This window comes from Rhineura floridana, chromosome 6 (genome assembly GCF_030035675.1).
Source record: "Rhineura floridana isolate rRhiFlo1 chromosome 6, rRhiFlo1.hap2, whole genome shotgun sequence".
Taxonomy (NCBI): Eukaryota; Metazoa; Chordata; class Lepidosauria; order Squamata; family Rhineuridae; genus Rhineura; species Rhineura floridana.
In genome coordinates this window covers 46,181,696-46,194,667 of record NC_084485.1, presented here as the reverse complement: position 1 = coordinate 46,194,667, position 12,972 = coordinate 46,181,696, and the positions used below count along the sequence as shown (strand labels likewise).

Genomic DNA, 12,972 nt, shown 5'->3' with positions numbered 1-12,972 from the left:
AAGGAACTGGGTGCTTTGCTTCATGACAGAGGGTACCCTATAAAAATTCTGGCTTCCCCAGAAAGAGGTACAGGAGCTTGGCTTGGGGGTTCTTTGGTGGCTTCACTCAGCTCTTTCCAGGACTTTTGGATGAGAAAAGAAGACTACCAAGAGCACGGGGCAGCTTATGTGCATGAGAAATTCAAGTAGGCAAAGAAAATGCTTCAGCTGGAAGTAATCCACAATCCCATTCATTAAAACAGAGCTAATGAAAGTGCATAATGGGGAAGAGAGAGAGAGAGAGAAAAAAGGCACAGTGGCTTTCCACCTGTGGTTATATTTTACATCCAGCTAAAATTCAATGCTTTGTGTTCTATTGATTTCTGCTCTCAACTCTTTCTTCTTGAAATCAATGAGAGTTAAGTACAGTATTTAACTATGGTCTGATTGTGCCTAAACTCTTTACTGAAAAAGGCTTTTCTTAAGCAAATGTAAATGCAAATATGAAAAGAGTAAAATGCATGGTTACATGTCATTCCTACATTCAGAGGGAGATTCAAAGAAGCATAATTCATTGTAACATTGCTAGTTTTACATATTATGCATCCAACTAATTCTTCATTAAATTTGAGCACCTGTTGCCAATTTTCTAAAAGCAAGGGAAAAACCAAAAACATCAGAACAAACAGTGAACCTTTAACACAAAGGCCATCTAAATATGCTCCTTTTTTGCAATACAGTAGTAGAGAAAGTCTAAGCACCTTAAATTCTCTCTCTCTCTCTCTCTCTCTCTCTCTCTCTGGATGGGGACTGTGCTGCAGAATCAGAGTCTTTCCTGTCAGCTGCAGAAAAAAGGGTCTAAAATAGTAAGACAGTAAGAACGAGGTTGCTGCTGCATTGCCCCAGCATTGGCTACTTGAGGCAGTTGCCTCACTTTGCCTAATGGCAGGGCCAGCCCTGGTAACAAAGTTTGGACTTTCAAACTCTACTGTATTAAAGAAATACTCAACCTAAGGCCCTCCCTTTAAACTAAATAGTTGTATGGATATTGGAGACAGAATGTTAACTATCGGGCACTGAGTTAAGATGTGTGCAAATGACCTCTTCAAATTTACCACCCTACTTGTAAGCAGAGAAACTGCAGCAGGGGGAGGCATTTAGTCTAATTTCTCCAGAGAAGGGAGAAATTATCCAACAATTTATTGGGGTTGGAACTAGGGTTGCCAGGTTCAGGGCCTGAGACTGATCCTGTATCTTTAGGAGAAGAGAAAGTCAGCCACGTGCCGGTGTTCTTGCAACACTGTAATGGGAAAAACCACAAGGTGGACTTCTCCCCCCTGCACAACATTTAAAGATACAGAAGACCTCTTGGTTGCCAGGCCTGGCTTCCAAGAGGTCTTCTGTATCTTTAAAATTAGTACAGGGGAAAGGGAGAATTCCACCTTGTGGTTTTTCCCATTACAGTCTTGCAAGAACACTTGGCTGACTTGGCTGACTTTCTCTTCTCCTAAAGATACAGGATCAGTCTCAGGCTCTGAACCTGGCAACCCTAGTTAGAACTCACCATTAGCAATGGCAGTAGCACTGAGAAATTTCAGCTCAGCTCTAGCTCTGAGCCATCCCCCCTCTTGTGCCTTAACTCCCAGAAGACAGTTGCTCTGGCAGTTTTCCAGTTCCAATAATGGAAGTGAGCTAGGAATGGAGAAAAATGGCTGGAGCAGTGGACTGAAGAGAGATTAGGCATGAGCAGGAGACCATTCAACACCCTTCCTACAAATGCTAAAACAGGTGGAAAACCTTTGGTCCAGCCAGGACACCGTTCAATAATGGTTGAACACAGATTACCCACTCCTGATTTATGCCACCTATATCCGGGTCCCAGTATCACCCCAAGGACATCTTCCAAAGCTCAGCCAGCAAGGCCCAGTGGGAGCCGACCAGGGTCTTGATTTGCCTTGTGTGGCATAACTGCTACAATTTCCCTAGCAAGCCCCAGCAGAACAGGATAACTGCCTGCCATCTACTTTACATGTGAATGGGGTAGACATCTGAAAAGAAGCAGGCTTCTGTGACCATCTCATCTCGTTTGCCTCTAATATATACCAGATTTTCTTCCTTATTGGCCTACAGTCATTTCTGTCTTTCAGCTCCACATCTATTTTCAAGTCTATCCAAAACTTCTGTCATCATAAAATCAGATTAGAGTTGGGCCTACTTTGTGCCCATATGCTTTAATCAAGTCAGAGAAGTAGTTGTCCCATTCAAACAGCAGGCTCCCTGCTTAGATGTGACCTTTGGGTCATGCCTATTACTGTAGGGGAATTGAATCACAGGAAACAGCAGAAATCTATCACGCTCCCCTCCTACTGAGCATGCTGAATTATTTCTCCAACACATTTGTGTCCAAAATAGAACCCAGTGATACTACTTTCATTATTAAGCTTGAATGCTTTCAGTTCCTATGGAGAGAAACTGTGATCTTGGGAACAGAGATGAAGGTTTGTTAAATGGTTAAGGCCCTGAAGTGTCAACACTAGAAAGCCATTTTTGTATGTGTTTTTTCCTCCTGCCATAGAGATGTGATGATTGTACACGGCTTCAGGGCCTTCTTTGTGTTAGACCCACCAGCTATGGAACTTCCTCCCCATGGAACTGTGTTTGTCCCCCACTGGCATCTTTTCACCAACAGATAAAAACACACTTCTTTGTTCAAGCCTTTGGGAGAAGGGTGGTTGGGGCAGATGTTTTTATCTCTGCTTGCTGAAAGGTATTGTTTTACTACAGCTTTTACATAAGGCTTTTAATACTTTATTTTGTTATTATGCTGGATTATATATACGTCCCCCCGGTCTCTCTTTGGAAGGAAGGGCAGGGTAGCAATGTAACAAACAATTAATTGCGGACCAAAATTCCACATGATGTGGATCTCCCAATGCCTTTTTCCGAAACTAAAAACAGCCACATGGGTCAAATTAGATTGGAGTCATGGTGCATTGGATTCTAAGCCTTTCCTTACATCATTTTCTTAATCAAAATCCCCACTGGAAGGGAGGAAAAAGACAGGTTCCTGATACTGTACCCATCCTTCCCCCACCCCCCACCATATCTCCAGCAAGGCTATTCGCTTAGGCCATTTTGTCAGGGAAAATGGCTGAGGTTAAAGCCCCTCTTCCTCAGCAACATGACTCTGTTCCAGTTCAGACAGACATTTTGTTCAGGCTTCAATAAAGACATTGGAAGAGCCAATCATGGATCTCCTGTGTCTCATCAAGTTTGGCCTTCGGTTTCCCATAACAAAGTATGTCTGGATGTTATTGCTCTAAATCAGCCTTGGCCAACTTGGTGCCCTCCAGATGTTCTGGACTACAACTCATATTTGGGAGTTATGGTTCAAAACATCTGGAGGGCACCAGGCTGGCAAAGGTTGCTTTAAACCCCAGGAACATGGCAATCAATATAGCCTCCTGCTGAGCAATCGATGCTGCACCAGTGCTGTATTACACAACAGATTGTCATGAAGACAAGCAGTCCCATGTAAATCAATAAAGAACTATTAGATGTTAACATTATTTTGCTCAACGTTCCCTGAGTAGTGTGGAAGTTCAATGTAGCCTTTGATGGTTCTGTTTCCTCCAGAGAAGGCAGCACAGGAGATTTAGGATGCTTCTTATTTAGAGGAGTGTATTCTACATCACAGCACTGCAGGAATGAGAAAAGCTACAAGTATTTATTTATTTATTACTTGATTTATATCCTACCCCTCCTCCCAGCAGGAGCCCAGGGCAGCAAAGTAATTAAGTCCTCTTCTCTAAAGGTAAAGGTGTCCCCGCACTTGTAGTGCGAGTCGTTTCCGACTCTTAGGGTGATGTCTTGCGACGTTTACTAGGCAGACCGTATATATGGGGTGGGATTGCCAGTTCCTTCCCCAGCCTTTCTTTACCCCCCAGCATATGCCGGGTACTCATTTTACCGACCACGGATGAATGGAAGGCTGAGTGGACCTCGACCCCTTTTACCGGAGATTTGACTTCCTCCTTCCGTTGGAATCGAACTCCGGCCATGAGCACAGCTTCAGCTGCGTTACTGCCGCTTACCACTCTGCGCCACGGAGGATCTACGCAGCTATTAAAATGCAGAAATCTTCTCCACGATTGTATGCAGTACCACTAGAAAAGTAGTCCTTAATTTTTCCAGCCCCAGGACTCACCTTTAAGACAAACATGCATTTGGGGACCCATTTCTTAATTTTTTTTACTCTATTTTTGGTGGTAAAACTGGTTTAAATCTCATGGTATGGTGGTAATACTGCTGTTGTAATCCACCTTAGATCAGGTCAACACACTGCAGTTCATCCTGACCCACCAGTTGAAGACCAATGCCTAGAGGAGCTTGGCATAGGTGTCACAAAAGGCACATGCAACAGAGGTTTGTGCCTCACTTGGACAGAACCAGGAGGTCTTGTAAGTCTACCTGTGGCATAAAATGAGATCTACACTCCTGCCCCCACCTCTCTCATTGTATGCTACTGCTTGCTTCCTGGCTCAGGAGAGAAGAGATGAAACCACACCAGGGCTTAGCAGGTTGCATAAAACTGGCATGTACAAGAGTGGCTCTATCACATACTTTAAACTTGTCTTGTTTGCCAAGAAGGTTGGCTACCGCTGCCCTAGAGGTGCCTGAGGTGACTGGACCTCCTGGCCCCCAATGGCTGTAAGTAAAGTCCAGGTGCAGAGATGAATTGAACCTAGTCCTGAAGGAAAGATGGATTATTCTGGGATTGGAGAAAGAGATATTTGATGAATGCATAAGAAGCAGGACTCCACAAAATTGGAGCTTTCCCAATGCTGCACCCCTCTGAGGATTTGGGTCCCATTCATGCAAAACTGTATTTTTCACTCACTGACTAAGATCTGGAAACAGACCCTCAATGCTCACACATTAGAATGCTAGGATAAATAGAGTAAAACCACAGCCAGAATTAATTAACTGGAGTCTTATATCTGTTAGCTCATAGTGATGTACAAAAACATAAAATAAATGCAAATTATGAGACAAAATAAGAAAACAATCAGGCTAATGGCTGCTATACAACCAGTTAGAATCCTTACTACTACTACTACTAAAGTCTAGAAATTCCAGGAAGCATAGCAATTGCAGGGATCCCTGAGACATTGACATGCTCCATTTTCAACAAAAAGTAATAATGCGAAGAGTCTAGAAATTCAAAGGATCTCTGAGGCATTGACTTGTTCCATGTTGCACAAACACCTGAGATTCATCAGACATTGGAAGGAACACGCTTACAGTAAGGATAGGGATGGAAAGGCCTGTAAATTTTGGTTCTCTGTTTTTCATTTTTCCAATTTTATATTCAGTTCTCCACATTTCTGCAGCAATTTGTGTTTTTTTTTTTAAATCCTCATGAAAATTTTAGTGTAAAATTCTCCTAATAAACACATTTTTGTAGGGACTTTTGACTAATATACACATTTTTGCAAGCTTTCTTCATATAATCCATTTTGTTATGTTCACTCATATATTCATTTTTATGCACACTTTCCCTTAATATGTGCATTTTTGTAAACATTGGTTGGCAAACTGCACTGCAAAATAAGTGAGAATTTTGAAGGATGGCTGCATTTCAGTTTTCATATTGTTTGGGAAAGTGCAAATTGGATAAATTCAGCTTGAAATGTGAACTGAATAGAAATTCTCATCCATCTGTAGGTATGGAGAAAGGTTTTGGTTTGACTCCCTTTGGTTTGCTCTACATTCCCAATGCATTTTGGTCTTCTCGATTTAGCTCTGTTTTCGCAAACAGAAAGGAACTCATGTGAAAGCCCTCCAAGTTGCTTCACAGCTGCTTTTACACTGCACTTTATCCCATTATTCTGATGATTTCTTACCTGGTAATTTGTGCATTATTTGTGCATTATCTTTCACACAACATACAAGCTAGTTCTGGAATTCTAGTGGAATATAGTGCAATTTTAGTGCTAATATTATGATAAATAATACCAGAAATAATCCGTTTGCAAGCTGGGAAATCACAAGTTTTTGCTAGTTGCAATCACTCACATAACAGGCATCCCAGCATGCAGTGCGTTCTCACCCTTTAGGCGCACATTTTTTTTGCCTGACAAAAACTGTATCAGTATTCTGGCTTGGCGCGGGTAGCAGCAAAATTTCTCACACACACACCTGTGTCTATACAACTAATACTGTATATGCCAGATGCTAAAGGGAGAGGGTTGCATGGTGATGGGATGAGATCTTAGACCTCCTACACAGTGGGGAACTACGGTGTGCATGTGTATAATGGGTGAGGGACAAAAACAAGACATTGTTCATTGCAGTCATGTGAAATACATTTGCGCGAAATGTTGGTATATCGGCTGAAAAAACTACTGTTCTTAATGCAAGAGGTACTGCAATGTGAAAGGAATTTTGGAAATCAGGATAGATGTGCTACCATTTTAATCCATTAAAGTAATGCAATAAGCCCCATGTCTGAAAGCATCCCACATCCAAAAATTCTAGGACCATCTGCAGAAGGAAACCAGTAGCAGCCTAATATAATAGCTCTCCATTTGGGACGTTCAGCAGCATGCATTATTTATACCCTGCTGCATTGCTGAGTCCATGTCATTTTATCTCTGGGATGGAATCTTTCCAGGATCCAAATGTCTCTGTTTCCTTCTCCATCAGCACTGGGAGTTTTTCACATTGAGCAACCTTTGCAACTGTACAGACTGGTGTAATGAGATGAATTTTCTCATCTTCCTCTGCCTACTGAGACTCCTGCTGAGGCAAGCAGAAGCTGATGCTGCCTTAGCCTATTATACTTTTCCAGATAAAGCACCTCCATACTGGGACAGCTGCACCTGTTGAATTTTTGCTCCTCCTCCTGCTGTTCAACAAACTCTTCCAGAAGAAAAGTCAGCAGCCCTAATTTGAATCTTTCACTTAATTGGTGACCTTCCAGTCTAGAACATTGGGACTTTTTTATAGTAAAAATGGAACTTTCTCCTAATTTTCTGTGATGATTTAATTTTTGACATCCATGTCCTTAAAGAATATAGCATATATATTGACTTGGATCATAACTGAAGGAAGACCAGTGGAAGGAAGCTTTCCTGACTCCTCCACCCCTCTGAAACCATCTTGACCCTCCAAAAAGGCTTTCTAGAGTCAGGGGGACTCCAGCTGAACAGTGTGGGATGGGGCACAGGGGACTGCAGCAGGGGAGGAATGAGATGGGAAATATCCTGTCCATTAATTTCCTTAAGTTAACAAATCTCAGGATCCAAGTCATTATGGTTTCTCCCCAGACATTTTATCAAGGTTTACGCTGAGTTGAGTTAAGTGGCAAGAATGAACCCCAGGCATGTGTTATAAGAGAGTGTATTTAACCATGTGCAAAGAGTTTCCTCCTTGAAACTAAATCACCACAAATGGTTTCCATTAGAATGAGGTGAACGGGTGGGGACTGTTTTCAGAAAAATGTAAGGCAGCAGTGAAACATGTCCCCCCCATTTGCCAGGTTATCAGGAGGCACTGTGCAAAGAGGCAAAGGGCTCACTCATTCAGAGAGAGGATAATGCTGACCCAGAAATTGATCTAAATTGGCTTCAGATCTAATTAGCTGCATAGCATCATGATATCATCATGATCCTTTATTAGATGGGTTCATGTTCTTGGGGAGATCCTAAGAATCCTGTGCACCCATCCATCTCCCCATGTTGAAATATCTGCAAGCAGTGGACCAGGCAGTGAATGGATAGTGAACAGATTTTAACAAGGTGTGAGTGTATGTGTGTGTGGAGCGTTTTGGGTTGAGTGGCCACTCACACAGCGCCAAAAAAGAGGAAAACATCATCAAAAAGGACAAAAAAAGAAAAATTTGCATAAAATTTGCATATGCTTATTTATATGTATAGATGCAACTTTAGAAATAATTACTACAATTTAAATAGAAATACAGTACATTTCACCAGAGTGGGGAAGACTGACTAGGTGACCTGTGTACCTGCTCAGTCTGCTGCCCAGGTGCTAACTATTGATGGGACCCTTCAAGGCCCTTGCTCTCTCCCTACTTACGGTTCTTCAAACTGTACTCAGACCAGGCAGCTCTTCAAAGAGAGGACTCCTCTAAATAGAAGACTGTGCCTCTGACAGCCCTTCAAATAAAGGAGTGCCCTCTGTAAAGTAGGACATGTGGCGACCCTAGATTTAGGACATATTTCAGGGCTACTTAAAGTCTCCCTTTCACCCAGAAAAGTGAAACTGGCAAACATTTGTTGCTGTCCTAGTTCTTATACATATTGAGACAGTGCTTAATGGTGGGGAGTAGGGATAGGTGTGGAATGTCATATGGATCTCCTGCAACTGGTGTGGGGAACCTGTGACCCTCCAGATGTTGCTGAACTACAACTCCCATCATCTCTGTTCATTGGCCATGCTTCCTGGTGATGATGGGAGTTGTAGTTCAGAAACAACCAGAGGGCCAAATGTTCTCCACACCTGCTGTAGCAGATCCATGTGAAATCTCCCACCCATCGCTATTTCTCACCATTAAGCGTTGTCTCAGTTGTATAAGAACTGGGACAGCAATAAATGTTTGCCAATTTCATTTTCTGTGGGGGCAAGGGAGGCTTTAAGCAGCGGCGGTTGGTGGCTTCATGTCAGTGGGGCAGTGAAATCTGTTCTGGGTTTTAGCCTGAACTTTCAAGGAGGTGTCCAAGGTTGTATAGGTTCAGCACCTTGGACAGCTCCCTGAAAGTTCAGGCTAAGACCCAGAGCAGATTCCACTGCCCTACTGACATGGAGTCACCAGCTGTCACTGGCTTTAAGTAGCCCTGAAATATGTCCTGAATCTAGGGTGACCATGTGTCCTACTTTACAGAGGGCAGTCCTCTATTTGAAGGCCAATATGTTCTACAACCACCAAATATTGGCCTACAAAGGACCCCTCCTTTCATTTTTCCATACATACATAGACACACGCACAGACACCTTGTTTTCTGCTGAACCTGACATTTCATCTGAATGGCAGTTTCCCTCATTCTAAATGGAATCAGCATCTAAGCACAGAAGGGAAGTTGTTTCACACATTTAAGATAAAAACTGTTCCCAAGAAGATTTTTCATTACTAAGGATTTCTCACAGACATCGGGTTTAACATGGAGGTCACTCAACTGCAAACATAATACAGTGGCAGAACATTTTAAGAGGGTTCACAATGTTAAGCTTTGGTTAGAAGTATAACATTTGTCTTTTAGCGACAGAACAGGAGCTTGCAAAGGGAAAAGAATGCTGTACGGGGAACACAGTTAGCTCAGTGATTCATTCTTTTCTAGAAGCACATTCAGTTAAATAAATGCTCATCTTGCATTCAGAGATTATCCCGGAGAAACTGACTCTCAACTCAAACAGATTTGTTATTCTGAATGAATTAGTGGCTTTTCTTCCGCAATATCACTTTGGATTTGTGGATTCTGGCTACAGTATTTTCCCAGCAGAAACCAACTTCTGAATTCATTGCATGCAGAGCTACAACAATCAAAATTGTTATTATTAATAATGACAACTTGGAAAAAATGAATGGTACAATCAGAAAAATAATGGGATGTCACCTACAAGTGAATCCAGTTACAATGCTTCTGGGATATGTATAATATAAAAACAAGAAAAGACTGCATGTCTTAGTATCACAGATGTTAACAGCTACATGGATTACGGTCACCAAGACTTGGAGGTGGTATACTGTTGCAACAATTTATCAATGGCTAAGGAAGATATGAGATATAATGGTGATGAATAAAATCACCAGCTATAAACAGTTGTGGAAGTGGAGAAAATCAGATGATTTAATAAAACTAGGCACCATTTATTCTGTACTGGAATCAATGTAAGACTGATGAAATGGCTACTATGGGCATGTTAAGCTTGATATAATGTTGTAAATAGATTGAAGCAAACATAAATGTAAACATCCATCCCAATTAAAAATAAAAACAACTAGCAACACAATCATAATACATCATGTTGGCCATCATTTTGAAACTCTGATTCCGTCCTATTTTTCAGCTAATGATGGACAGCATCAGTGTCTGAACTGTCCTAGCATTGCCAGCACTGAATAAGAGAACTTGGACCACTTGGGGCTCCCCAAAAGATGCACCTTAGAGATGTTGCCCAGGTACCTTTGAACATACCAAGCTTGAACTTTCCTGCTGCAAAGCCAAATTGGAGGGAGGAATGATGGATGAACAGGCTTGGAGAAACTGTGATTGCACTGGGTCTGTTGCAGTGTATTCCTATGTATATGACCTCAGAAACAAGCCAAATTGTGTTCAATGGGGTTACTCCCAAGTAAGAGTGTTTAAGACTGTGGCCACAGACTTGGAATTCTAAAGGAGTGTGCAAACTGTTCAGGTTGCAAACTGGCACTTCTATCCACATACAGTCTATCAAGCCTAAAAAGCTGTCCTATTGGATATGAGACAAAGTGGATATAAGACGTTGGGCATCAGAGGCAGTGTGTAGAGCAGTAACCCAAAACTACTCTCTCTGAAAAGCCTTATTCCAGCTTGGGGAAAAAATGAAATAAAATCAATACATAATAAACATAAACATAATAAACATACACGTCAAGCTTTCCCCTGAGTACCATGAGAACTATTACATATCTATAATATAATATTTTTGTAACCCATCATGCTGTCACACAGCGTATACGACGGCATTATGTGGGGGGTGGCGGTGGCGCACAACAGCTAGATGTAGCAGGTGTGAGGCAAGTGAAACGAGGGATGGAGTGAAGTAAGGATGATAGTGTGTCAGGTGCGGGTGGGGAAATGGGCAGGTGTGGGGCGACTAAGGTGGGACAAGTGGGGTGAGTCAGGTAGCAGGTATGGGGCCAGCGAGGCGAGTGAGTGTGGGGTGGGTGGGTGTGGAGGAAATGAAGCAGGCCAGTGTGCAGCCTAGGTGCACTGCATTACAAGAGTGTTTGTCCAGGGTGGTACAGGGGCAGTGGCGCAGGGTGGCAGCAGCAGAGGAATAGGTAAACAAGCAGGTTGGCGAGGGGAATGGGGATGCCTGAAGGGGTGGGGGTTGGCGAGTGGAGTGAACAGGGAGGCAGAGCCCTCCTAGTATGTATATATGTATATACACACACATACAGAGAGAGAGAGAGAGAGATAATTGCACTATACCTCATTGGCTGGATGTCCATTCATTTTGCCATGAATATTCATACACAAACTAACATTCCATTATTAAGAGTTGGATGCGAATTGTGATTTGAGGCCAGTTTAAAGCTGCCTGTGTCAAAGCATATATTCTTGGCTCCATTCATTCCCATATTGGAATGAATGCACGCTTACCAGTTTGGTTTTATCCATGGCTGACAGGACAGCAGTGTTGAGTTGCTCCAGAGCAGACAGGACATGTCTGTATTCTCCAAGATGTTCTGAGAAATAATCTGTAGTAGGAGAAAAAGCTTGTGATAATTTCAAAGTGGCATATGCTTTGTCCTACATCTGCTTGTTTTTTTTAGCCAATTATTATTAATTTAATTTATATCCTGCCCTTCGTCCCAAAGGAGCCGAGGACAGCACACACACCAACAAAACAATTTAAGAACAAAAATAAAAGCATTCTAAAAACAGTTAAGACACATTCTAAAAAATAGTTACCAAGAAAAATATTCTAAAATCAGTTATAGTGAAAAACATTCTTTCAACTGGTGATCTCTGGGTTGCGAGGAAGAGTCTCCTTCAGCCATCAAATGCCTGCAATAGAAATGTAGCCTCTGCCAATGTTTGCATCTGTGTTGTTATTGTGAAAAGTGGCCAGTGGCAGAGTAGAACAGAGTATCATCAGGACCTTCTTTTGTCCAGTGTCCTATCTTGGAAAAAAACCCTTTAACAGAGGGTAAGAAGCCACATGCCTTGTGGACATTTATGGAACAAAAGGCCTAGAAGCACATTTTTCATAGTAAGGAAGTAAATGGTCTACTCACCGCATAACTTCTCCGTCTCTAAATTGCTGCAAGACACAGAGAGAAAAATTAAGTCATATGAGATGATGGGTCTAAACCAGCCTTTCCCAACTAATGGGCCACCAGATGTTGTTGGACCACAACTCCCATCAGCCTCAGCCAGCATTGCTAATGGTTAGGAAAGATGGGAATTGTGGTCCAACAACATCTGGTGGCCCACTAGTTGGGAAATGCTGGTCTAAACTCTAGCAGAACTAGAAGAAATCTTCATTTCAAACCTTCCTGGAACTGGCATATATTAAGATTTTTAAAAAAAAATGGCATACAGATACTGGAAATTGATTGCATTCTGTAATGGGTTTACAATGCAATATAATACACAGCTATTCCCAGGTAAGCCCCATTGAATTTTATTTTTAACACAATTTATACTGCTTGATTATAGCAAAAGCTCTAAGCAGTTTGCAAGAAATATTAAAATTATCAATAAAACAGTTAAAAACAGGTTATTAAAATCATTTAAAAGACAATTAAAATCTGCAGTAACTAAACAGAGATTAAAACACATCAACATCTATGTGTCTGGATAGACTTGCCTAAACAGAAATGTTTTAAGGATGCACCAAAGAGTACAGCGAAGGCACCTGCCTGATAGACATTCAATAGGAATTCAAGAAGACATACTCCCAACTAAGTGGGTATAATAGGAGTGTAATCTTAGTGATAGCTACTACAGTGTTGTTTTGTAGAGGTTGGCATATTTCTTCACATCTGCACTTGGGAGTGCTCTTTCTTACCACTGAGAGATGCTCCCACCCCTCCATATCTTACTAGTTTTGTTTATATAAGCAACAGTCATTTTATGTCTCTACTAATTTCTTGTGTTCTGTCTTGGAGATATAATTTATTGGAGCTCTAGTTTCAATCTTAATTTTTTTATATCCTATATGAATGGTGACAAATTTGTTCCCAAATCCTTGTTATATATT

At 41.7% G+C, this 12,972-nt stretch overlaps 1 protein-coding gene across 1 annotated transcript in view; it reads right to left on the bottom strand.

The window, feature by feature from the left end:
- Positions 1-12,972, bottom strand: part of NECAB3 (N-terminal EF-hand calcium binding protein 3) — a 152,009-nt gene that overhangs the window by 59,721 nt on the left and 79,316 nt on the right. Inside the window, exons 4-5 of the mRNA XM_061630329.1 lie at positions 12,005-12,030; positions 11,367-11,464 (exon numbers count right to left, since the gene is read on the bottom strand). Of these exons, the coding sequence (XP_061486313.1) occupies positions 11,367-11,464; positions 12,005-12,030 (124 nt within the window). The remainder of the gene's footprint in view (positions 1-11,366; positions 11,465-12,004; positions 12,031-12,972) is intronic.